This window comes from Hirundo rustica, chromosome 3, assembly GCF_015227805.2.
Source record: "Hirundo rustica isolate bHirRus1 chromosome 3, bHirRus1.pri.v3, whole genome shotgun sequence".
Taxonomy (NCBI): domain Eukaryota; kingdom Metazoa; phylum Chordata; class Aves; order Passeriformes; family Hirundinidae; genus Hirundo; species Hirundo rustica.
This window is the reverse complement of record NC_053452.1, coordinates 85,588,752-85,615,272: the sequence shown is the minus strand read 5'-3', so window position 1 is coordinate 85,615,272 and position 26,521 is coordinate 85,588,752. Positions and strand designations below refer to the sequence as shown.

Here is a 26,521-nt window from a genome sequence, read left to right as displayed (position 1 = left end):
CCATTGTAACTTCTGCTTCCATTTGCTTTACAGAAGTATTCCTGGATGTTACATGACAACTTTATTATGTGAAAGTACATGCAAACTGTAGAGTGTATATATTTTGTCATTATACGGGGTCCATGGATGGTACACTGTGTTCCATGGCTTATGCTGGAGCAAACATCAGTTGTTAAATCCTGAAAGACACCTTGAAGCACAATTTTCTCACTGCTGATTTGCCATATAATTCACCACATTCAGCCTCTCCTGTTTTCTTTTATGTGCAATCTGACCATACCGAAGCCTGATTACAACAGCAATTTTGTGAAGATAAATACATTTTTTTCCACATCTCAGTTCACTTAACTGTTAACTTATTTGAATGTCTGCAGTTTATCCAGACAGATATGTAAGTTGAAAGTATTGACAATTTAAAAAATTAAAATTGTTTTTTAGGCTATTTTTTCCTTTTTCCTGTTTATGGTGCCTTTCTTGCCTTTCATGTGAAGCCTCCTGCTGACCTAGGAATAAATGTGCAGTTAGGTTCAGTTAAGGAGCAAGCGATTGGGCACATGGCATTGTGTGCCCACAGTGAAACTCCCTCCCCCTCCTTGACAAGACCGAAAAACCAAGGCATCATGAATTGGACACCACTCTTCCACCTTCATCTGCAGGAGCAGATGGTTGCTCCCCCATTGCACCCAGAAGGCGTCGATGGGAGAACTGAGCAATGGCCCTGCCTGTCCTGATTCCCCACAGAAACAGGGCCTTGGGGTTTGCTGATAATTTATCTCATGGAAACTTGGTATTTTTGCCTTAAATGAGATGCTTGAGTCCTTCTAACTTTAAGTTAATTTATTTAATACAATTTTGTGCACAAAAGAATGAGTTCTATAAATTATGTATGAAAATATTAATGTCTTTACAAAGTACTGATAAATCCAGAAGATCATATCTTTTCAAATTAAGGTTTAAATTTCTAATTTTTTTTTTCTTTTATGCTCACCATTATTATTATTTTTGTAGATGCAAGTCTTATCATATAGGGTTTTTTAACATAATATTGATAGAAAATAGAAAGAGTAGTGAATATATGAAATTTTAAAGAGGAGGAATTGTTTGTTTGGATTTTTATAAGCTTTACTTGTATTGCCTCATAAGGAGTTTCTATGCTCTCTCTTTAAAAGACAGCGTCATGACTGAGAATTGGTTTCACAAAAGAAAGGCCTGGCTGGCTTTTCAAGTCTTGTCCTGAGCTCCTCATTAAAGTCCAGCTCATGACAACTAATAAGTTCATGAGTCAGGACAAAGAATTAAATTTTTTTCTGATTTACAATTCACTTAAGAATTGTTTGAAGAGAGAAGCTGAAATTAAGTAAGAGCTTCAGGACTTAAGCCTTATCTAAATAAATGTTTTCTGGTCAGTGTGTTCTTCTACCTGAATGAAGAGAGAGCTGAAAAGAAGACTATTATTTGTTCAAAAATTTGTATTTGCTCCTGGCTTATATGATCTATACTTTTTATTTAAATATGAATATGATGTTTTAGCCTAGGGTTCAAGATTGAAAAGATCATACACTTTTATTTACAGTGCCCACAGTTGTTCCATATGTTTTTTAGATACTCCTACTTAGAGTGACTGCTCTCATTATAGTATGGTGATGAGTAATTCACCTGCTTTTCTGTGATAAGTCAAATCATGCTGAATTGCTGATGTATCATAGAACATCTGATGTACAGTAGTATTTCTGGATTGGGACCTGCAGTCCTTACTCAAGCAAAAGTTCTATGGAATTCATTCATTCTATGAAATTCAAGAATTTTTCTTGAATTAGGAGCTCAGATTCAAATCCTGATTTTGTTGGGCATCTGTTTGAAGTGAAAATGGTAATATTCCAGTTATTTCCTGAGGAAACTAATACTTAGCTGAATTTACCCTTGTCACATTGACTATATAAAAAATAACGCACAAAGTACTGATATAAAAAGGGAAGGAGAGAAGGGACATTTTCTAAAAGCACAGAGAAAAACAGAATATTCAGAAAATAGGAATAAGCAGGAAAAGAAAATAAAACAGCAAAGGAATGGAGAAAAAAAAAAGGTTTAAATGCCCGAGGCTAAATTCATCCTTGGATGGCTTCACTGGCTTCAATGAATTCACTGCCCAGCCGGGTGAAGCTCAGCCTCCGTTGCGATAATCAGACTCAGTTCCACTGACCTTACAGGAACTGAACCACCTGTACAAGAAATGAACTTGCCTCTCTGGGCCAACTTTTATTCTGACTCATATGTCACGCAATCCTTTTGGATTCACTAGGTTTAAATGAAATACGGAAAAGAATTTGTCCCAGGTCTTTCTGCTTTACATTTTTTTTCCAAGTGTGTTAATTGACTTTATTCAAATGGATTCCATCACACAAAGTGCTGTCACTGTCTAAAAAGATTAATTTGTTTTTGAAATAAGACTTGTCCCCTGCAACGTCAGTGGAAGCATGTAATATCTTTCTGTCCATTCATCTGGATGCAAATGTGGCCATTCATTCAGCTGTGGCCACACACAGGATAATTCCAGACATATCCAATGTCATCTGCTATTGGAAGCATTTTTGACTTCTTTGAAAGACAAAAAGAAAGTTTCGTAGCAGGCTTAGAAAGCATGATGGCTGCTTCCACTGACATTGCAATGTTAGCCAGTACATTACAATGTTAATTGTAAATTCTTGACAAAGTTGAATCCATATTGTTGTTAATAAAAATGACTTGAAAAGTACCATGACTACTGTGTTTTTTCCTTACATAAAAGATTACATAGTGTGACCACATATCAGGCAAGAAAAAAACAATTAAGCTTGCTCATTGTTTGCTTTTGAAGTTTTGAAATTTTTTAATAAGTGGACCAAAACACCACAAAGGAAGTTTATTAGAATAAAATGTGCAGAAACCAGTCTGACATGTTCAGTTTCTGTTTACAGCAGTTTACTTTCACTTAATGTTGCAGCTCCTCTATGAAAATGAGCTTAGAAGTTATTGTTGCCTTCCCTGTTTGATAACAGGATTGGCAATCGGGGGCCTGTGTGGGGAGCAGGATTTCTCATGGTAGGCACATCTGTCATCTCAGTTTAACTTGAGGCCTAGGTGAAGCTGTTTCTTCTGCATTTGACCATGATATTTGCTGTAGAATGTTTCTGCACCAAACCTGGAACATTCATTCACAATACGCCTACTTTCTCCACTGTACTCTTCCTGCAACCTGCCTGAAGACAACTTTCACTAACTGAGTGTAAAATACTAAATGTAGAGTGTCTGTTCTTGTGGTGAAGTCGCTGCCTCTGTGAAGGCTTCAAGGGTGGATACATGTATCTCCATGTGCAGGTGATCCCCAGCCTCTCTGATGAATATCATCTTAAGGTACTGAAATTTAAAGACACGGTTGCCAGAAAGGGAGGTTTTCCATGTCAGCCAATGTGAACATTACCAAGCTCTGCCTAAGAATAAACACAGGACAGGAAAAGAAGCAAATGTACACATTTTCTTCTTCTGTTAAACCAGGTGGCCTTGCTTCCTGTGTGCACAGAGCTATTAGGGAAGGGTCAGAAGGCAGATTGCCATGACCAGGTACAGATGGTGATGTGTATCCATAAAGACACATACATAAATGTTCCCTGTTCAGCTCTGTACAGTAAGAATCCAGGACCCTACCTAACAAGGAAATTTAAACACCCATTTAGCTTTTTTTTTTTTTTTTTTTTTTTTTTTTTTTTTTTTTTTTTTTAGTGTAATTGAAGGGGCATGGGGTATGTTAGCTCTTTTTTGGTTTGATTTGGCTTTCTCTTTTTTTTTTCACAGTGATGGTAACCAAGCACTGGCACAGTTTACACAGGGAGGTTATGGAATCTCCGTCCTTGGAGGAAGTCACAAGCCACCTTGGCAACTGGCTCTTGGTGTCTCTACCTGAGCAGAGGGTGGATCAGATGGCCTCCAGGAGCCTTCAAGCTCATCCGTTCTGTGATTCTGTTTCCACTGTTGTATGAGCTTTAGTACATCGAGTCATAAAAGCTTCATTAAAGCATCATTAAGGCTTCATTTGAGATTAAATATTATGACTTTGCTTAAAAAATTAGACTGCAATGTATCAGCATGACACTATTCTGGGCACCTGGCAAAATTACACAGTGCCCCCCTCACCCCCTTGGCTCCCGAGGCTGCCTGCCTTCCTCCTCCACTGTACAGACTTTGGGGCCTCCCACATGTTCTCAACTATGTTCTTGCCTCTGCTACCTCCTCCTCAGCTAAGCCCACAGGGCCACCCTAAGCTGGCAGAGGAGCAGGGAGAGAAGAAAATCAAAAAGAATCAGCAATAGTGTGGCCAGCAGGACCAGGGTAGTGATTTTCCCTCTGTACTCAGCACTGATGAGGCCACACCTCAAGTCCTCTCTCCAGTTCTGGGCCCATTGCCACAGGAAAGACATTGAGCTGCTGGAGCGAGTCCAGAGAAGGGCAACAAGGCTGGGGAAGGGTCTGGAGCACCTGAAGTCCTGTGAGGAGCAGCTGAGGGAGCTAGGGTTACTTATCCTGAAGCAAAGGAAGCCCAGGGAAACCCTTATGGCTCTCTACAACTGCCAGACAGGAGGATGTAGCCAGGTGAGGATCGGTCTCTGCTTCCAGGCAACCAGTGACAGGACAAGAAGACACAGTCCTAAAGTGTGTCAGGGCCGGTTCAGGTCGCGCATTAGGAATAAGTTCTTTGCAGAAAGAGTGATTGGGCATTGCAACAGGCTGCCCAGAGAGTGGGGAAGTCACCATGGTCGAAGTGCTTAAGGAAAGACCGGACATGGCACTCAGTGCCATGGTCAATTTGACAAGGTGTCGCTCGATGACAGCCCGGACTCGATGAGCCCAGAGGCCCTTTCCAACCTAACCAAATCCGACACCCCGAGAAAGACGGCTCGGGCAGCCATAGAGCCTCCGGCCGCGTGCGGAGCCAGCCAGTCACAGCTCAGCGAGCGGCCCGCCCCGACCAATCAGCGCGCCCCGGGCTGGAGACGCGCCAGGCCCCTCCGCATGGGCGGCCGAGCCGGGTGATGCCGCCATGTCGGACTGGGACGCGAGCAGCGACGAGGAGCTCGGCGCGCCGGGCTGGCCGCGGGCCGCTGCCGCTGCCGACTCGCTGTGCTGGTCGCCCAGCACCCCTTCGTGGGGCCGCGCCTCCGTGAAGAGCGGCGGCCGACGGGGGAAGGGCACGGAGAATCCCGGTGGGGAATGGTGGACCCCGCGAGACGCTGAAGGCTCCGGCGGCCCGAGGCGGGCGGCGCGGCAGCGGCCGCCCCGAGCTGCGGCCGACCAGGCTCGGGCCTCTGCGGCCCCGCTCTGCTTCCACCTCGACAGCAGCCTGGTCGGGGCTCTCATAGGTAATGACGGGTGCGCCCCGGGCCGGGTGTTTGTCCCGCTGAGGTAAGCGGGTGGGGAGGAGGGGAGGAGACGCTCCCCGCCGGTGTCCTGAGGGAGCGCATCCCTGTCTTCCGTCAGTCTGGCCTTGGAAGGGACCCTTGCAGTTCCCGTCTCCACTTGGGCATGGCAGGGTGCTTTTGTAGGGTTTCTTCCACTCACCAGGGAAACTTTTCCTCCCTTAAGTGATTGAGCTGGCATCTGTTTCTCAAGGCCAGCAGTGTGCAAGTAGTCTGAAGCCCTTCTAGTCACATGGAGGAAGGGTGACAATCTCTCGATCTAGTTTTACTCCTCCATCTTTTTTACTGAAGGGCATATCCCTACACATAAACTTTGCATTTGGTTAATTGATAAAAGAATTGCCTGCAGTCTCAAACGGTTTGCTGTTACAAGTTCTTTTATTTGTAGATGCACTCTTATGAAAGTCTTGGGGTTTGGTCACAAACGAAATATATTCAAATAATGTGTAGGTTTGGGCAGTTTTTCCTAAATCTCTGCTGCATATTTTATAACAGGTCGGGGTGGAACTAAAATTAAAGAACTTGAGGATTCTTCAGGTTCCAGGATAAAGGTACCATGTCAACAAATGACCTCTGTTGGGAATATACTTGGTTTTGTTTCAGTGTAAGCCAGTTGGAGGAAGTTGAAGAGTGTTAAAGTAGTGTACAATAATGCCACTGTTTTGCAGCTGGTAAAAAGGTAGTGGAATTGAGGGTGCAACTTGGATGTTATTTGAAAATAGGAAAAGATTATTGATTTTTTTTTGCCTTAAGTTTGCATTTATTTCCTTTTCTTTTAGAAAAGGGATTAAAGGGCCTTTTCATAGAACAAGTTAAACTTCAGGGAAAAAAATAAAAATTGTTTTTGGTATGTGTTCTTGTATAGTATTTGTCTTTGCAGTATGGAAAAAAACCTCAGTTATATTTTTGAACATAGGTTACAAGAGGAACCTATGAATCTGAAGTAAAGATTTTTGGCAGCATTGATGTACAAAACAAAGCCAAGATGTTGATTGACAATCTTGTTACAAGTTCTGGACAAAACTATGTTAGAGGTGGGGCAGAGAAAGGTAAGAAATGTGGGGTTGGGGGAAAAAATATTATGGATTGTCTTACTTATATTTGGTAGTTTGTTGGAGTGCTTTTATATTGTTAATATTTTACGAGGTAAGTTAACTTAAACCTTGTTCTTGGGCAATGGCATCTCCTTAAAACAGAAATATCAAGATATCCTCCTTTTTTCACCTATGGACAGTTTCCCCGCCCCCTCAGCCTGCCGGGCTTCTGTGAAAACCAGTTCCTGTGTGTTTTCAGCAGTTTTATCGCTGCAGAATTATTTGATTCTTGCACTTTGATTTCTTGCATTATCAGTCTGATGCCTCCAAAATAGCAGCACTGGTTCTAGTGCAAGTTTTAATCTGGTATCTGTGAAGTATTACAATTCAGTAAACTTTCGTAAAGGTTGTCTATAAAGTGCTGATCATAGCATGGGCCATGCTGACTTCCTACTACTTTCAAGGGAAGTTAATGTTTTAAGATGGGATCTTGCACTTCATGCCTGGCTTTACTACGCTTTCCTGTGGTAGCTTTGTTACATAGATATAGAAATAATTTTTGTCCGTCTGGATGCTGCTTGTATTATTGATATGTCTTGTATGTGCTCCCAACAATTTTTTGCACAGGCAAACACCATCAAAAATTGTTGATCTGATGCACTGATTAGGAAGAAGGGATCCAAGAGTTATGTTCCAGCATTAGGATAAGGTTTGGAGTAGTTGTGTGTTTTGTTTTTAGAAGTGTCCCAGAAGGTGGATGAGTAGTCTCAAGAGACTAGAAATGTTTAGACTACCTTAGGATTTATGAGTGTTATCCCTGTGTTTCCTGCCTTTCCACTAATTTTCTACATAGCTGTGTCGCTAATTATATCTTCACTGTAAATCTGCTCTTATTGAGGAAGCATTAACCTCATCAAAAAGAAGTATAGAATATAACTAGGCTAAGGCTTTATTGTGGTGTTGTTGGGTGCTTTAGACCTGAGCTTTGCTCTTGTAGCTGTTAAAGCTTTCTGTCTTCATATCATCTGCTGGTTTCACAAGGTTTTCAAAAGCTTGCTGCACAACAAGCCTAGTTTATAGCTGGAGGAGAAGCATTTAATAATCTGTCATTACTTCCTTTAAGTAGCTGAAGGTGTTAAAATGTTTGGCTTTTTATCAAAACTGAATTTATACATGTTTTAGCAACGTTTCAGGGCAGAGATCTAGGAAAGAATTTTCTACTTATATGTTTCATATCTATTTAAAACATATGAGGCCTTGCAATAGAAAAAATGTGTTTGTTTTGCGGGGAGATGTCTCCCCATGGTTTGTTCCATCAAACAGCAGCATTCTGTTACTAACTCTGCAGGAAAAACCTTGGACATTATCAAGCCTGAAAATAACCCAAAGAAACCAGTGATTAACTGGGCCTCTCTTCGAGAAAACAGGGCCAAATACGAATCCATGAAATGGGCAGGTTCGTTTTACAGTTTTGATTGTATTATACTTGTCTTTATGTGGTAAATCTGTTGGAATGCTTAAGTGTTTCTAGTACTTGTTTTGAGATGACTGAATCTTTCAGAGGCCAGATTAGTGATGTATTTGCAGAGAGCTGTCCATGTTAGCATTTCTCAACATGATCACGGAAGACACTGATTACTGTGCCCAGACTGATACCTGCTACTCATGTGGTATTTTGAAGTCATCGTTTGAAAATGGTGGTTTTTGTGTGTGGCCATGGGGAAAAAAATGTAACAGTTGTTAAATATGCTACCGTATAGATTCGTAGAAATGAACTTGAACTTCAGAACTTGAAATGTGGGGGGAGGGAAGTGGTTTTTTTGCAGATACTGAAGTGTTTGTCTCAGCCTTCATATTTTTGCTTGAGCAATGGTATTCCATCACTTCCAGCTAGTCTGCTAGCTCAAGGCACTTTTCTGGGTCCTGGGCTTTCCATTTTAAGCTTTAGTAGACTTACATTGACTCTCTATTAATAATTTCTTGCTGATTCAAGTTGAATTTTTCTGATTGTTTAAGGCTTGCCTCCAATTGAGAAAAACTTCTACAACGAATCATCCAGGACTGCATCCATGTCACAAGAAGAAGTGGAACTGTGGCGGTAAGGTCATTTCTGTAGGGAATCATCTGCTTGGCAAAAATTACTATTAAACTGTAAAGCCTAGGAAGTGGGAGATGAAGTACTGAGACAGAGGCACTAATGCTGGGGTCTTGTAGCAACTTAATCTTTTTAAAGAACGGTTTCTTGGGAGAGTAACAACTAGCAAATGAGATATTATTAGTTGCCTGGAGAATTAACTTTAGGGATTTTCTGCTTCTCTAAAGGTGTTTGATCTAGTTGAATTTCAGAAAAGAAAATTCATGACAGTTCTCTGACTTTTGGTTGCTTCCTTGTCTTTCTTGAAGACAGTATGTTCGCCTTTTCTAGGTCCTTCCAAATAGGATTGTTCACATGTTGAATACTTTTTGGCTGCATTTTTTTCCCTGATTTTTTTTAGTCAAAACTATCTTCAAAACAAATTCCAACTTTTGTTACTGTTGTCTTCCTTTTTTATTTGTCTTGTCTTTACAAGCACATCCTGATGAGTGCGTGCTTCAGTTAACTGTATCTGTTTATTTTGATTCAACAACCTATATCTGTACCTTGCAAGGAAAACAGATCATCTGAACAAATCTGATCCAAACAAATCATTCAAGTGATTTGGTTCAGGCCTTGGTAATAGTTTACAATCCACTTCATTAGGTCTAATGAAGTTAGTGAGCATTATTGAAGCGTTAGCTTTTTATTACTTTTCTTTTTTGCAAGATGTTGGGTTTTTTTCTTTACATGCCAGAGAAACTTTGCCACAGTGAGCAAAGCATGAAATTGTTTCCAGCTGCTTTCACCTTTTCCCTTAAAATATATGGATGTTATATTGTTAGAGCTAGGGAAAATTACAGAACATTGTTCTGTAGGTTAAAAATATGTACACTGTTCTGTAGGTTAAAAATATGTACCGAGGAGTAGAACTTGTGTGATAAAGGATTTTTTTTTCTACTTCATCTAATCATTTTGCTTTAAGGAAAAAAAAAATAGGGCAGCAATTGAAAGAAATAATTCTGTAAACATGAGGGGAAGCTGAATTGCCCATTCTTTTCCTATCTTACACCCCACTTGAAGAAGAGCTTTTTACTGAATAGAATCTTCAGAGGAGTTCAGGGCTGAAATCAATGTGCTTATGCAGATGCCATGGTTTAAAACCAGATAGAAATTAAGCTCTAAGTAGCCACTCTCTTTCCCTCACTCCCTGTGGTAAGAGAGGGACAAAAAGCTGAGATAATATGTTGAGATAAGAATTTATTGGAAAACATCAATGAGATAAGAAAAACAGCAACAACACTAGTAGCAACATTGTATAGAAGGTGATTACATGCAAAAATGCTCGTGGAAGTCTGACCAACAGGACACCACCTCAGCCAGCACCACACAGGTCCTGAGGCAAAGGAGAAAATGGTGGATGAAACTGTCCGTGTCCATGGTTTTTCCCCAAGTCTGAGATAACAAAAAACAACGGTGCCAAGCCCTCTGGTCAGACCCTCCACACCACCTCACTGCTTCATTTGTCATTTGCTCTCCTGGGAAAAGGAATAAAAAAGGCCATGGAGCGTCATTGCCTTCTTTTTGCACAGGAAACCACACCCCCTTTCTCCTGGAAGGTGAAAATCCCGTCCACCCCCCAGTGATGATTTGGGTGATACTGAGTAAGGATGCAGGCATGCCGACATGGCTTTAAGCTCCATTCACTGCCAGTGCAAGAAAATTAACTCTGCCCTTGGCTGAAACAAGAACAGTGTATCTTAATTGGAGGAAGTCCTGGAACAGCAGTTTTTAATGTAGTCTTTTATTCGTGTTGTGGTTTGGGTTTTGCCTGCTTTTAGGGGTTGGTTGTTCCAGGGTTTGTTTTTTTTTTTTTTTGGAGCTTGTCTTACTGTTCATGTTCTTTTCCCAGGATTGTTCTGTTTGTATGCTCTAGAGTATCCATGGAGCTACTCTGAAAACAGTTGGGCAAGGTTTTTGTCAGAATATAGAATTCTGACTGATAAGTTCAAGCCATTTGTCATTTAATTCATTGAATTCTGGGTTGTCTTTGGGTTTAAAAACTTGTCATACCTACTTAATTTGTAATTGGGTATAGTTGTAGCCTGATAGGAGTGCAGTTCATGTTAATAACCATATATAACTTCAAATAAATCGTTCTTAAGAAGGAATGATAGTTGATACCTCTGGGAGAAGTGTTCCAATAGACTTTTAAGAAAGATAGAAGACTAATTCAGTCCCATTCAAGAGCCTGAACTTGTTTTTTCCTGTTCAAGGAGCTTAAAAAAAGTGAAGAAACGGTCTTTTATGTTAGCTCTACTTTTTCAGATAATGAAACTTTAAAACAATAGCACTACTTTAACTCTATACAGGAAAGAAAATAATGATATAACTTGTGATGACTTAAAAGAAGGTGAAAAGCGCTGCATTCCAAATCCTGTTTGTAAATTTGAGGATGCTTTTGAGCATTATCCTGATATTATGGCCAATATAAGAAAAGTTGGTTTTCAAAAGCCTACACCAATTCAGGTATGTCTTCAATTTTGATGACTCTTTAACTGAAGCTTAAGAGAAAAATGAAAACTACATTTGAGTATTTGTTGTTTTATGTTAGTCCCAGGCATGGCCAATCATACTCCAAGGAATTGATCTTATTGGTATAGCACAGACTGGTACTGGGAAGACATTGGCATACCTAATGCCTGGATTCATTCACTTGACTTCACAACCAATGTAAGGACTGCTCACAGGTCTGATTTGTTTAGCTGTGCATACTTCCCCCTGCACGCACTTCTTCCTGCACCCAGCTCCTGAGATTATTTTCTAGTAATGAAGATAAAAATCATATAGTGGAAAAAGAATTATAAATCTGATGGAATAAGCACCAAATTTGTCACCATAGATTCCATTAGCAGCAGTGTACAGAGGAAGTTTAGAACAGTATAAAAATGTTCAGTGTCAAGCATGATGGACTTCTCCCATCCTTATATACCAACATTCTACATATGTTTTGTTGCAGATCCAAAGATCAGCGTGGGGGGCCTGGAATGTTAGTCCTTGCTCCCACTAGAGAACTGGCACTTCAGGTAGAGGCAGAGTGTTCAAAGTATGCATACAAAGAAATTAAAAGGTAGTCTTGCTTTTCACTGGCTTGTTAAGTAATATTTTTTTTTCTCCTACCAACTGTGACTTAATTCACCTACTAGTACTAGAATAATTGCATTTAAGAGGGGAGGGGAGAGTAGTAAATGCAGAGTTTATATTTTCCCAGTTTTTGGAATGGCTGTTTTGACTAATGTCATGGTCAAAGTCTATGTAGCTTTTCTGCTTCTTTTCCTTCTGAGTTGACAGCTAAGAAGAATCACACAGAATATGTTGAGTTGAAAGGGACAAGGATCATCAAGTCCAACTCTTAACCCTGTACAGGACATTCCCAAGAGTCAAACCATGTGGCTGAGATTGTTGTCCAAACACTTGAACTCTGTCAGGCTGGTGCTGTGATCATTTCCCTGGGGAGCCTGTTCCAGTGCCCAACCACCCTCTGGGTGAAGAAACTTTTTCTGATATCCAACCTAAACCTCCCCTGGCACAGCTTCAGGCCATTCCCTTGAGTCCTGTCACTGGTCACCACAGAGAAGAGATCAGTGCCTGCCCCTCCTCTTCCCCCCATGAGGAAGTTGTAACTGCAGTGATGTTTCCCCTCAGTCTCCTCCAGGCTGAACAGACCCAGTGCCCTCAGCTGCTCCTCACACAGCTTCCCCTCAAGGGCCTTCACCATCTTCATTGCCCTCCTTTGGACACTCTCTAACAGTTCAATGTCTTTTTTACACGGTGACACCCAAACCTGCCCCCAGCACTGGAGGTGATGCTACCCCAGTGCAGAGCAGAGGGGACAATCCCCTCCCTTGCCTGGCTGGTGATGCTGTGCCTAATGTACCCCAGGGCTGGCTCTCCTGGCTGCCAGGGCACTGCTGATTCATGTTCAACTTGCCACTGACCAGGCCCCTTTCCATGGCACTGCTTTCCAGCTTCTCATTCCCCAGTCTGTTCATACATCCAGAGGTGCCGATCCAGAGGTGCAGAATCCCCATTCACTGTAACACTTTGTGCCTGACCTGTGAGCCAGTTGCTCACCCATCCCACGATGTGTTTATCCAGCTGTGTGGTGGACATTTTGTCCAAAAGGATGCTCTGAGAGAGAATATCGAAACTGAAATCTAAACCGGTTGCATCAGCTGGCTTCCCTTGATCATCTTGGTTGGTTACATTGTCATAAAGGGGAGTCAGGCTTGACAAGCAGGACTTCACCTTCATGGAGCTGTGCTGGCTGTGGCCAGTGACTACATAGTCTTACAGGTGTTTGTCAATACCTCCCAGAATAATCTCCATGACTTCATCAGGCACTGAAATGAGACAGACAGGCTGGAGTCCTCCTTGAAAATCAGAACAGTGTTCACCGGCTTTCAGTCAGCTGGGACCTTTCTGGATTCCAAAGACCGCTCAATAATCATTGAGAAAGACTTTGCAAGGACATCAGCCAGCTCTTTGAGGATTTTTGTACAAATCCTCTCATGCCCCATTAGTAGAAATCCAGCAGGAGCTGCAGTTCTGCATAATTCATGTCTCAGCTGGGAGTGGATCATTTTTGCAGTCATGGTTCTCCAGCTCAGGGCGCTGAAATTCCCTTGGTGCATCATCTGTGTTGAAGACAGTGGCAAAGACTGCATTAAACAGCTCTGCCTTGTCTTTGTCCCTGTTTGTGAGGTGACCATCCTCATCCTGTAATGGGCCCATGTTACTTCCATGCTTCCTATTGCTACCTTCTCTGTAGAACACTCCTGGCTTTCTTTTCTGTGAGACTACACTGCTGAATAATGTTCAGGTTCTTGCCCATCCAAGTCTTTTTGCAATGTCATCTTCTAGCATCTTCTAGGCCCTGAGTCATGGGGTAATTCCATCCCTATCTTTGTTTTTGTTAAATTTTGTGGTATTTTCATCAGCCTATTTCTCTAACCTTTTTCTGGTTCTTCTGGTAAAAGCCTAATTTTCTTGAGTGTATCAGCTGCTTCCCCAGTTTGGTTTCATCCACAAACCTGCTAAGTGTAGATCTTCATTTAAGCAATTAAGCAGACATTACTGTGCTCTGAAAGTTGCTTTTAGGAATGCCTTTTAACTTTGTGTAGCATTCTGAATAAATCTTACAGTCACCGCAACAGCAAAACATCTCACTTTTGATGGTACTGTTGGGAAAATTGTACATCCTTTCATATGTTCATCTACTTGGTGTGTAAATATTTTCATAATAACCCAAAACATGAGCTATCTTCCTTTCACAATTTCACTGCAGTTTCAGCTGGAAGCTACTGCTGAACTGTTGAGGGAGTGTCATTCAGTGTTAATTTCATTAACTACTGCTATGGTGTCAGTCTCACACTGTATTCCTTCCTCTTGTTAACATTGAGTGACGCTTAAAGCAACATGGTGGCATTTGTTTGAAAAGGATTGATTTTAGCTGAAACTTGATACACTACTTCTGATAAACTGTTTTCTTTTACAGCATTTGCGTCTATGGTGGTGGGGACCGAAAAGGACAGATAGACATGGTTACCAAAGGTGTAGATATTGTTATTGCTACTCCTGGCAGACTGAATGATCTCCAAATGAACAACTTCATAAATTTGAAGAGCATAACATATCTGGCAAGTAACTGATACGCAACAACTAATGCACCAGCTGGGAAATGGTTGACTCAGTTTGAATTTAATGGAGTTTTCTTTCAACTTCCAAAGTCTTAATTACAATACAGCTTAACACGGAAATTGGTGTTGCAGGCATGATTCATACTTACTATAATTGCATTGCAGATGTGAAGTATTTCCTGGGAGAAATAAAACAGGCTTCTAGCACAGCAAGCATTTTAAAGATGCTAGACTGTTTTTTCAATCATGTTTGCCATTCTAAAATTCTTTTTGTCTAGATTAGTTACTAATGGATGAAATGCCTTTCTGAAGTTGTCTTTTCCTTGTCTTTTTAAAGGTTACCAGTGGCTCAGGTTTTTTATTAGAACTTGTGCAGCAGCAGTCACACACAGATATTTAAATGCTGGGGGACTGACTTTCTTTTGATCTCAGTGGGAAAATAGCTTTATAAACGTTACGATTCTTTATGTCTTCATTTTTTGCTGTGCTGAACATGTAAGATTGTTGCTGTTTGTAAAATGCTTCTGCATATTCAGTTTATTTCTAATCTGTCTGTGAATTGTTGCCCAGTTTGATAATTTGGCTTTGCTATCTGTCCACCCCACTACTGTGTGAGAGTTAAATTCTCTCCATGTTGTAACAAGTTAGCTCCAGTTCTAGGCGATAGTTGTGAGCTTACTGGCAAAGCCAGCAGTGATACAGCATCATTATAAATTTGACCATTTGGGAAAAAACGTTTCTTAGTGGAAGACAAGAGAGCAGCATTCTGTAGAAGACTAACATGTAATTGCTGAGCAGGAGGAAAACAGGCCTGAAAACCTGCATTCTGAGAACTATAGGAACAAATCTTTCTGCCAGGATGAAGTATAGTCATACCACAGGCACACACTGCTTCATAAAGCAGTGCGTATTGAACCAAAATCATGTTTCAGTATGTGCAGCATATACCAAAGTATGACATTGCCAAAAAGTTAAAACAGTTTCAAACTATCAAATTGATAAATATGATGATGTGAAGCAGGAGGAGAGACCTTTTTTGTTGCACCACTGGCTGTTAAATGTTTTCAGAAGAACCAGGGCAAGGACCAAGTATTGTGATGTGGTTAAGGTCTCATGCCTCAAATTTAAGGAAGTTCTGTGCTACCAAAGCCCATGTGAAAAATTAGACATTGAAAATTCTGTCTTTTTGAGATCTTCCTGTGTATTTACCCTCGTAGTTTCTTGTGCTTTTCAATATATAAGATGTGTTCTGTTTCCAGGGCTTCATTGTCAGTTTTCAGCCAACAAATAATTTAATCTTGCAGCCTTGCTTTAGGAAAAAGAGAGTGGTAATAGATTTCACATTTACCATCTTGGATGAAGAACGCTCTTCACTGAAAGGCTTAATTTACAGTTTTCATTTAAAGATATTACTGAGTCTTAGGAAGGTTCCTAAAGTAAACTCTGAGTATTACTCTCTAATGTGATACAGTTGTTTCCCAAACGACTTCCAAGATCAGGTACTGGGATACAATTGTTAAAAAAACACAGCCAACCAAATGTACCACCTCCAGAAAAAAAAAAAAAAAAAGCAACACAAAACCAAGCTCAGTTAATGAAATTGATACTGGACCCAAGGTGAATTTGAGGTTAGAATTTCTCTTCTTGGCTGACGGAACCAAGTTGATCAAGTCTCGATTCAGATTTTTAGGAAGCCATTTATTCAAGAAAGGCTGCTGGTTTTCAGTATTTCAGAAGTAAAATTGTAAATTGTGACAAAAACAACCTTGTGAGTGTTCAAAATACATGTCATATGAAAACATGCTTTTTGTTTCCCTGTGTTCAGTGTAAATCAGTATTCATTCATCAGCAATCTGATGAAGTAATCTTAATTCTTTGGACTTCATGCTGATAAAACAGAAGGAAGCAAATTGGAATTGTGCATGAATAATAGGAAGACATTAAATATATATCTATAAATCATGAAGGAGGCTGTAAAAGGTAGATTGGAGTGGTGCTTTTATTCTTCAATACAAAAAAAAAAAAAAGTAAAACTTACCAATAACTGATTTTAAACAGGGGAAAATAAATAATTTTCAAAGGAATAACTGGCCTGTAAGAATTTCTTGCCAAGAAATAGAACTGAAATGAACAATATTAACAAACAAATAAATGTGTATATCTTTAAAGTTAACAAGAAGCCTAAGATTATATCTGTTGAAGGACATTTACACTATAAACCAGGATGGGGCTATGACATGTTTGAAAAAGCCAGTACTAATATCTGACATGTATTACAGCCTTTAATCTTAATGAAACAGCCATGAGAAATAAGTAAACTTTCACTACCCTGATCCATCCCTGATCTATTAGACACAGATGCTTTTTTTCCCCTCTGCAGCAAAGTGCCAGTGAGCTTAATAGCATAGAAAGTTTCTACTGCTGAAAAAGGCATAGCAGCCAACCCTGTATGTAAAATTAGAGATGTTTCAGCCTTGCTGCTCTATTAGAATTCATGTAGTTAATGAAATCTCCATGAGCCCTCTAAAAATAAAAGAGAATTCAATCAAGAAATAGAATTTTTGTCTTGTCTCTCAGTTCAGTTGTTACTTCAGAGATTTACATAGATAATGTACTAAACCTCTTTAATATCATAGAATAAAGGAGCATCAAAATTAGGACAGTAGAAAGGGATTATCATCAATGTCTTATATTTCCACAGAAGTGACTAGAAATTGTCGATACTTAAAAGTGCAATCCATGCAAGTTTAATTCTCAAATAGACTTTATATAACTCAAAGGAGATAAATTAGTCTTGGATTTTTTCAGTCTTCTTTCTTTGTGTGAGACTGAAAACATTCACAAATGTGCTTGTATATTAGAAAACTTATCCAAAGAGTTGTTCTTAGACCTCCAGCTTACTTGTTCACGCCTGGCTCTTTTTACCAGTTGAAACAAACTTGTGCTCTGGGAGTTGTGCAGTGTCCTAGTGTGAGCCAGAATGTATGCTCTGGCTTTTTTCCTACTTCTGATGAGGAACTGAATTGACAAGTGATATTTTGATCCTGTATGAGGTCTCTAATGAGGTAGAAATGAGAGTTCCCCTTTAAATTGCAAACCATTTCTTTGTGTGTTGAACAGATTGCTCCCCTCTGGGTTTGGTTGGTTATGGAGTTTTTTTGTTGGGGTTTTTTTTGCTTATTTGTTTGTTTGTTTTGGGGTTTTTTCTTTTGTTTTAAAATTTGTGCTTAGTTTTAGCCATCAGCCTAATTATTGTTAAAACAGACAGTTGTTTTTTCCTTTATTGACTTTAAATGCTCTTAAAGGAACTGTGAGTTTTCTTGTTTTGCCTGCTAGTATAATACTGAATGAAAACATGTCAAGGAAATTGAAGAGGTAAAATAGAAGTTGAGCAGGTTTTGCAGTAAGTTATGGGGGTGATTCTGCAATTAAAAGAGTTACCTTTAAAATCTTGTTCTGTGTAATGTCTTGCTGAAATAAACCCTTATCTGAGGGACTAGGCAGAATAAACAACCTTGTTTCTGAACAGGTTTTAGATGAGGCTGACAGAATGCTGGATATGGGATTTGAACCTCAGATAATGAAGATCCTGTTAGATGTGCGTCCTGACAGACAAACTGTTATGACAAGGTATCTAAACATGATAGTTATCAGGACTTGAACATAAGGTTATTGAACAAGTGAATTATTATTGAACAAGTTAATTTCAAAACAGATGTGTCAGTTATTAAATTTTTGCCAGTTTTCTTTCTAATTTCGTCTGTCCTGGTAAGTCACTTGACAATCTTTTCTTTTTTCCATTTTTGTACTAACTTTTCTGATATTTTCCATCAAATATAAAGACAATTGAATTGTCCCAGAAAAAGGAAAGTAGTGGGGGGGGTGTGCTAGAATTTGCCATATCAATTTGAAATGCCAATTTACACTTCTCTATTTGGGACCAAATGCATTTCCTGACTTTCTGATCAGTATCTGTGCTTATCTGTACTTGGATTAATTTTGAAATTATGCAGCTTTTGGGAATTTAACAATCAAATATCCCCAAAATAATTTTTGTTCCCATATTTTGCATTTAAGCCGTTTTAGAAAACAGGCTAGAAACTTGCTTATTAGGTATTGTTCAACTACTAAACTCAGCTAAGGCTTCAATAGAAGGGCTCCATAAAATTGTTGCCTGTACTTTTAACCAATGAAATGAACTTTTAAGCTCGAGTGCTGTTTGCTCTTAATTTGAAATTAGTTAAACTCAATACTGTTACTGCATAAGTGTTTCACTGGTGTATAAGAAAGGAAAGAAGAGAAGAAATTATGAGATTAATGAATTGGAGAAGATTTAGCACACCATTCTCATCTGTGTGTGTTTTCCTCTTCGCTTCCTGTTTAGTGCTACTTGGCCTGACGGTGTCCGTCGCCTAGCAAAATCCTACTTAAAAAATCCCATGATTGTGTATGTCGGCACTCTTGACTTAGCAGTAAGTTGTCCTGTTCGTTTTTGTTTTTCCCCTTCCTTTTGTTGAACCTACACTTAAGCCAGCAAACTTTTTGCTTGTAACTAACTGTATGTAGGTAAGCAATCTGAGCTTTCATGAATCAGCTCCCTGCTATTTATTTTAAAATTTCCTTAAAAGTTTAGCAAAATTTAGAAAGTATGAGCAAACTTTTTCTGTAACGTCTGGAAGTCTTAGCTCTTCAGTAGATAATGACATCACAGGTGACAAGTATCAACCGTATTGAATGTTCCACTTCACAGTGCCAAGTGTTTTTGTGTGATCCCTTGGTTTTGCAACCTTAATTTTGGTTCAGCAAGTTCTTCTTCACTTGATTTTCCTTCTGAAGGTCTTCCTTCTAACGCATACAGATCCTTACCTAAACCTGTGTTTCCTAACGCCGCTTTCTCAAATAGACTGGGAGCTTTGTGCCAAACTCCTGGAGGACACTTGTCTAGAGCAGGAATTATGTGTTAGAGTAAGAACTGTCTTTAAAGCCCCAAACTTCTAACATGGAATGTAGTCGCTTATTTGTCATTGTTGTGCAGCTATAGTTGGCTGCAGTACCAGCAGCATTTATGGAAATAGTAGTTCACCCAAGATCTTAGGAAATTTTCCTTTTCAGTTCCTTTTTTTTTTTAGTGATAGGCAATGAGGAAGCCTAGTATCCAGTATGCTTTTCAGTAGAAATAGAGACAAAATGTGGTTTTGCCTGTTCTGTTCAGAACTACACTTACATCAAAGGGCATTTCTTGTCAGGATTGGAATTTTAAAGACATCAGTTGCTGTTGTAGCTCTCTTCTCTAGGGCATTCATGTCTTTTTAGAGGAGCTTGATTGAAGAGGTGACATGTGGGGTGAGGGGAAGGGTTCCCGTGTGGAGAGAGAATCTGTCTGCTTGATTAAGTCTTCAACTCCTGCCACAAGATCATGATACCATGACATGATAAATGTCTAAACATTTTATTCTACTTTTAGTAGACATTAGACATTCTGTGGTAAACTTCAGAGGTAATAAAGTTTTTAAGGAACTGTTATTGGAATAGTTAGAACTGATAATTTCAAAGAGATTTACAGCATCTTTAAGAGCCTGTAATTTCAAGTAAGATTGCCATTGTTCCAACTTGCTCCGGATTGACATAAAATATTTTCAAATTAAAGAACTTAAGTGTGTTTTTCACTAATAATGTATTTATTTCACCTCACTAATCTGTACTGTTTAAATCTGTGCAAATAGATGGTTTGGCAAACTGCTTAAAAGTAAATTTTATTTTCCTCCTAAAGCAACGAGTAAGTAAGAAACCTGCATTGTTTGAACTCCAAACTGATACATATTAAGATATTTTTTTGTGATATTATGTATTACTAGTTTTATAACATGGCGATATGGGAATTAACAGAAAAAATATTATTCTAATCTGTTTCCACCTAACATCCCTTTTTGCTATTTGACAGGCAGTAAATACAGTACAACAAAAAGTTATTGTTATCCCAGAGGCGGAAAAGAGAGCTTTCATGCATAGTTTCATTAAGTCTATGAAGCCAAAAGATAAGGTCATCATTTTTGTGGGAAAAAAGCTTACGTATGTAGTCACTTCCCAGTTTCACCTCTCTTTGGGTTTTTTTTTCCTAACAGAAATACTGAATAGTTTCTTAGTTATCATAATAACTATCAAGTGTAAAAAAATAGCTCTTCTCCACAATGTGCTGCTAGTAGTATTATTTTTATTTATTTATTTCTTCCTTCAGACTGACTGGCAGTTTGTATCTTTTTAAATATTGTTAATGGTGGTGGTAAGTCTCAGTTTGATGTAGTTCAAGTGGGATGTTCGGATGCCTGGGGATACATGAATGTGATGTACTGTTTACTTTCATGTGCCTCTGGTGCATGCGAGACCTGATTAATGTGGGAGGTGGTCATTGTATCACTCTTGAACTTTTTGAGTGAACATCACAGAAATAATCTGGTATTCCTCTAAAGTATAAATAAAGGTAAACGTTTCTATGTGGATTAGACTTACTTTTCTATTTTATAATAAATATCATTGATCTTGGTAATGTTTTGCCTTAAACACACATTTAGCTGTTGTCACATTACTGTCTTTTTGATCTAAATCTAGATACTGCACTATTTTGTTTCTTTTTTTCTTTTGTTTTAAGAGACGTTGCTTTATTTTACCCTAGAGCCGATGACTTAGCAAGTGACTTTGGTATCCAAGGAATTCCTGTACAGTCACTTCATGGCAACAGGGAACAATGTGATCGAGAACAGGCTTTGGATGACTTCAAGAAAAGTGAGTTTGTACTGAAGTACTGGTTTGTTTAGGCCAGACTTTTAAAGTTTGTTCTGTTCAAAACTTGTCTATTTCGAAGTGCCATGTCTCTTCAGTGCTGTAGAAATGAAAATATTAAAGAGCTCTGAATTCTACATTTTCTTTCTTAATTTGACAATAAAAAATGACCCAGCAAACAAAGAGGTTGCTCTTCAATAAAATTTTGAATGTCTCTGAGTTTATTAATTTAAAGTAAGACTTATTCTACTTTACTGTTTTGACATTCCTGAAAAAGTTGGCATTGTGTTAGTCTGCAGAATGGTTAATTTAAATGTCAAATGATGGTGCTTTCAGTGAAACAGTCCTGCTCCAGATTATACTAGTAGGGTTATGAGAACACATATATGTGAACACAGTTCAGGGTTGTGTGAACACATGCTAATAAAAGACTGGTGCTGTGACAAGAGTGTCAGCTGAGAATATAGTTGTTGAAGTTTTTGTTCTTTTTGTTCAGACTCTTTATATCAGCCAGGCATATTTCTTACTTTTCCTGCACTCTGCTGTTCTACTTGTGAAATACAAATAATAGTAAACATTTTGGGCGCTTAGTTACCAGCTTGTATGTGAAGCTAACTCAGTGTGACATGCAACAAGCATATTTTTACTTTGTGTTAAGAATAATAAATGCATTGTAAGCTAGAAAACCAATAGACTGGAGTATGTTTTCAGTTTGTTCCATAAACTCCCACTCTCTTCCCGTCACACTTACTGTAGGCAAAGTTCGAATATTGGTAGCTACTGACTTGGCATCCCGTGGCCTTGATGTGCACGACATTACTCATGTTTTTAACTTTGATTTCCCTCGCAACATTGAAGAATATGTTCACAGAGTAGGTCGTACTGGAAGAGCAGGGTAAGTGTTTACCAGAAAATGGTAATGTATTATCAGTGTTTTGTTATGTTTCATGCACTGCATAGGTGTTTTTCTTGTCAAATTCTAGAGGCTACAGGTGATGTGGGATGGGGGAGTGAAGACTTCAGTCTGTCAAAGTATGTTCTAGAAACGCACTGCTTTATGTCTTTAAATGAATTCACTGTTAAATTGAAGGCAAACAAGTTTTACACTTTTCTGTTATTGAATGAAAGGTGTTTGAAAGCTGATTTCAGTATGAGGAAGAATTAGAAAAAAATTGCATTGATATTCTGAAATGTTCCTTCTTTGTTTATCTCTTCATGAGTTGCTGATTTGTTTAGTTTTCTAGACAGCACATTGAGAAGAAGCATCTGTAGATTCAAAGTCTGCAGCTGATCATAGTGTTGTAGTTTAGTGGTAATTCTTTTGGATGCTTCTTTCCCAGGCTGGTACAAGTGTGCTTTTTCTCATTTAATCGTGATATGAATGTGTGTCTCTTCCTATATTAATATGTCGCCATTTTGCCGTGTTTATTATCTAAAAGTCTAAAGTAGTTGTGCATTTGCTCCATTTTAGGTGAATTCCTGTATTCTGATTTTTATGAGACGTTGCACTCTGTCGTGTGCAGAGTTAATGCTCAAGACACTTTTATTCTATCAGCTCAGTAATATTGCCTGTAGTACAGCTCATTACTGCCTAGGCCAGTAGTAAAAGCCTGGCAAGAGTTGTTTTGAAGATCAGCAGTTGTTTCGTCCCTCGTTTAGGCGCACTGGGGAGGCAGTAACGCTCGTCACGAGCAACGACTGGAGGTTTGCGTCCGAGCTGATTGACATTCTGGAAAGAGCAAACCAGGTAAGAATACATTCCTGGGTAAGATTTGTATTGGTTCTGGGTTAGCACCTGAAGCAGGTCATGAAGGTTACTCTTTAGACACCTCTTGGTAAGTGTTTGTGGGGTCTCACGGAAAGAAAATGGGTGTTTCAGTCTGTCTTGTCCTAGATAGCTGTAGCTGTAGGTAGCTGTATTTTACCTTGCAGCCTATTCCCAGTAAGGAACTGGCCTTCCATGTCAAAAGAAGAAGTAACTAACATACACATCGAGATCTGCAGAGGAATAATAGGGTTTATTTTATGTCATAATATTTTATTCCATTTCACTTCTGGATGCATGTACCAATGTTCTTGTTTAACAGTGTAAATATGAGCAATACTTACATCAGAAGAAGCTCAACTGTCTCAGCTGTTTATTTTATCTGACAGTTGTGACACCTGCATGTACTTTTCCAAGCTATCTTTCTTACTGATGCTTGTAAGTAGTATGGAAAATGGAACTGGAATGTGATCTCTTTCGTTAAAGAGAAGCATATTTTTTCTTGATACCATATCTGAGGAAACAGAGACAATTGTGTTGCTGTTTCTTGCTGTAACAAGGAACAATATTTTTGCCTGATTTATAGTAAACCCCTGGTTCAAGTCCTGACTTGGGCTGAAATTTTGATTGTTTGGGTTGTAGTGTTTGGGGTTTTTTTGTATGGGAGTTTGAGTACATACTAAATGGATTTTATCTAGAATCTGTGGTTTTTACTGTGGGCACTTACTCAGACTTTTAGCCCTGGGTTAGAACTTCATCTTAATCTTCTGGTTTATAATTCTTCTTTGAAAGATACTATGTTGCTTTATTGCAAACCTACTAACATGGTTTGAGGGAGGAAAAGGAGGGAAAAAAGTCTAGAGGAGTAGTCACCTAATAATTCCTTAAAGTTGCAGATTTGGGGTTCTTGTTTGGGGATTTTTTTTTTTTATTTTTTGCTTAGTTTTAATACAGAAAATGGAAGAGGTGAAACTGAAGCTACTTTAGAGGTTCAGTGTGTTTTGTATTCTGAATTAGCAGTTACCTTTCAAGCCTTGTCTCCAGCTGCAGACTGCAAAGTTCCCAAACTGGTTTTGGTTTTTTGTAATGTGTTCAACTGGGAATGAGTCTCTGAGTTTAGAAGCAAAAAGAGGAACTCTGAATCCTTGCTTTCAGAAGTTACTATTAGTCACAACATTTTCTCAAACTTAGTTATGTCTGATAGAAAGGAAGTATCCCCACAGACAAAGTGATGGGTTTTTTTCTCATGACAATGAAAATTCCATTGTTTCAGTCTTAAAGCATCATGTAAAAGGAAGAAGAGAAGTGAAGGCTCAGAATACTTTGATTTCAAAACAAGTTAGCTGCTTTTGTTAGCCAAATGTTCTCTGTAATTTTGAATCTACAGATTATATAAAGAAAAACAAGTACAACAAAAAGGTGTCTTATTTCATGCTGAAGGGATCTTTTATATATAAAACCTTATTAAGAAGCATGAACAGATTTATTGGAAAAGCAGGTGGAAAAACAGTAATCTCTGTAATACCGAGAAAAGCATTCCATGTAAATTATGGTATCTTTATCATTTTCTATTTTCTCACTTGGATTACCCTACCCTAGCTTATATGTTTAGCAGATAGACAGATTGTTCATAAAAAATCTCAACAAGCCACTAGATGCTGGATATTACCTCACCGAGGTTTTTATGTTTCTATATCCTCACTTCTTCCCACTCTTGCCTTGTGCTTGCTCAAAAACCACTCTTGCAAGAAATTGTTGTGATTTTACTTTGGAATAAGCTACACTTCAAGTTCTAGGAGTGGATCTGATACTGGGGAAGAAAATCATCCTATGTTTCAACTGAAAAACAACTTTGTCTCATTACTTCCATCTCCACTGATAAGTCTGTTGTGACTTTCAGCTAGAGATACATAATTTTTAACTTTATTTCTAAATAATGTTTGAAATTTAGGCAGAATAGACTCAGAGTTGTCATATTTTGCCACGGTAGTTGCTTACCAGTAAGAGCAACTCAGCATATAAGACATATACTAGCGAGCTGTCCTTCATGCCAGTTCAAGAAAACGTTGCTGATAGCAAATAGCAAGCATTGCTCAATTATGAAGCCTGACAAAAGAAGTGGAAAGTAGGGGAGTGTGACTTCCTGCTCCACCAGATGTTTTGTCCTGGCTGCATTTTCTACCTGTTCAAGCATTGCTGAGCCCGGGCACTTACAGCGAGACTTTAAGGTATTTACATTTGTTTGTACTCTGCTGTTTGCAGTGTATTTGTGCAGACACAAATCACACAGACTGAGGAATCACGTTACTAGCACATTCACACAGTGCCCTTTGCTCTGATCAGGAGCACTTCCACCGATGGCCACGTGCCATCACAGATTGTTGAAGTGGGCTGGCTTGAGCAGATCAGTGATCTGAGACCTCTTGACAGTACAGTTGCCCACAGTGCTTTTGTAGTTAAACATTGCATTAATGTCAGCATTTTGCCCGACCTGGTTTAAGAAGTCTTGTTGGATACTGCCTTTGTTCTGTGAGCAAAAGAATGGAATCGGGTTGGTTTTTTTCATCACTGTCACTCAGCCTAATAAATCTGTCTGTAATTCTTCACATCTGGCCTCAGTCATTAAGAACTCTGAGTTGAGAGTGTTTTGATACTATTCGCCTTTTCCACATAATTACAAACAAACACGCCAAAAACCTCTGTGGCTCTTGGTAAGATGCTCTTGCGACCTCCCAGTGGTGGGAGATCTGACCATTTTCTCCTGCCCTTCTTTCCTAGTCTTTTAGCTTTGTTCTAATCATGTGAGAACCGTTCCTATGGCAACATTTTCTTTAAGCCTCTTCAGAGGCTCTTAAAACTTCCATAAGGAATTTAATACAAATCAATATTCAAATATATGTGTATAGTATGATATCACCTGTAAGTGGCACTGGATGTTTTTACCAGCTGTTCCTTATAACTAAAAGATACATTTCTCTTTGAACTATAATGTTGTAATTAGCTGGTTATATGTTGCCATCAGATATGGTGATATAAGCATAGATATATTATTGAAAATCCAGAGACACTATGATGATTCTTTCTCAGTGTATTTCAGTACAATCTTATGTAAAAAGATTTCTCTCTGCATTTCTACAGAAAAGAATCGACAGAGTTACCAGGAGCCAGATAAATAATGAAATCAAGTTTAAAAACACACAAATCAATAGCATTTTTGTAAAGCAGAATCTAAAAAGTTTAGATGTATTTAAAATTCACCTTGGTTTTTTGCCTGCTTTCTTATTAGGTAGTTCCTGATGAGCTTATTGCAATGGCAGAAAGATACAAACAATCACAAATGAGAAAAGAAATTGAAAAGGATATACAAAGACCTTGGAGAAAGCCCTCAAAATGAGTATAATGCCTTGAAGCTACTGAAACAGAGAAATAATCTTAATTAGTGTTAGCATCCATGGGCTTCAATTTATAAGTTTCATTTTGTGTTTGATTGTTTTCTGTACCTGTACTATTTAAACTTTTCAAAAGTGTCTTAGAAAAGAAAACTGGATTAACTTCATATAGGAATAAATCTCGTTTTGCACTTGGCCACTATTTTCACTTTTTTTTGTGTGTGTGATGTATGAAACTTCTAAAGCCATTATCTACTGGTTAAAAACAAATATTGTGGCTTTGTTGTTTGGGGTTTTTTTGGGGGGGGTTTTGTTGTTGTTTTTTTTTTTTGTTTT

The 26,521-nt window shown here is 38.8% G+C and overlaps 1 protein-coding gene across 1 annotated transcript; it reads left to right on the top strand.

Moving 5' to 3' along the window:
• Positions 1-5,071: 5,071 nt before the first annotated feature.
• On the top strand, positions 5,072-26,521 carry DDX43 (DEAD-box helicase 43). Its single transcript, XM_040059046.2, has 16 exons — positions 5,072-5,390; positions 5,943-5,998; positions 6,364-6,496; positions 7,830-7,937; positions 8,498-8,579; positions 10,928-11,084; positions 11,170-11,288; positions 11,575-11,685; positions 14,113-14,254; positions 17,784-17,884; positions 18,639-18,726; positions 20,196-20,323; positions 20,925-21,034; positions 21,788-21,926; positions 22,691-22,778; positions 26,083-26,521. The coding sequence occupies exons 1-16, from the start codon at positions 5,072-5,074 to the stop codon at positions 26,188-26,190; spliced, it is 1,989 nt and encodes a 662-aa protein (XP_039914980.1). The 3' UTR covers positions 26,191-26,521.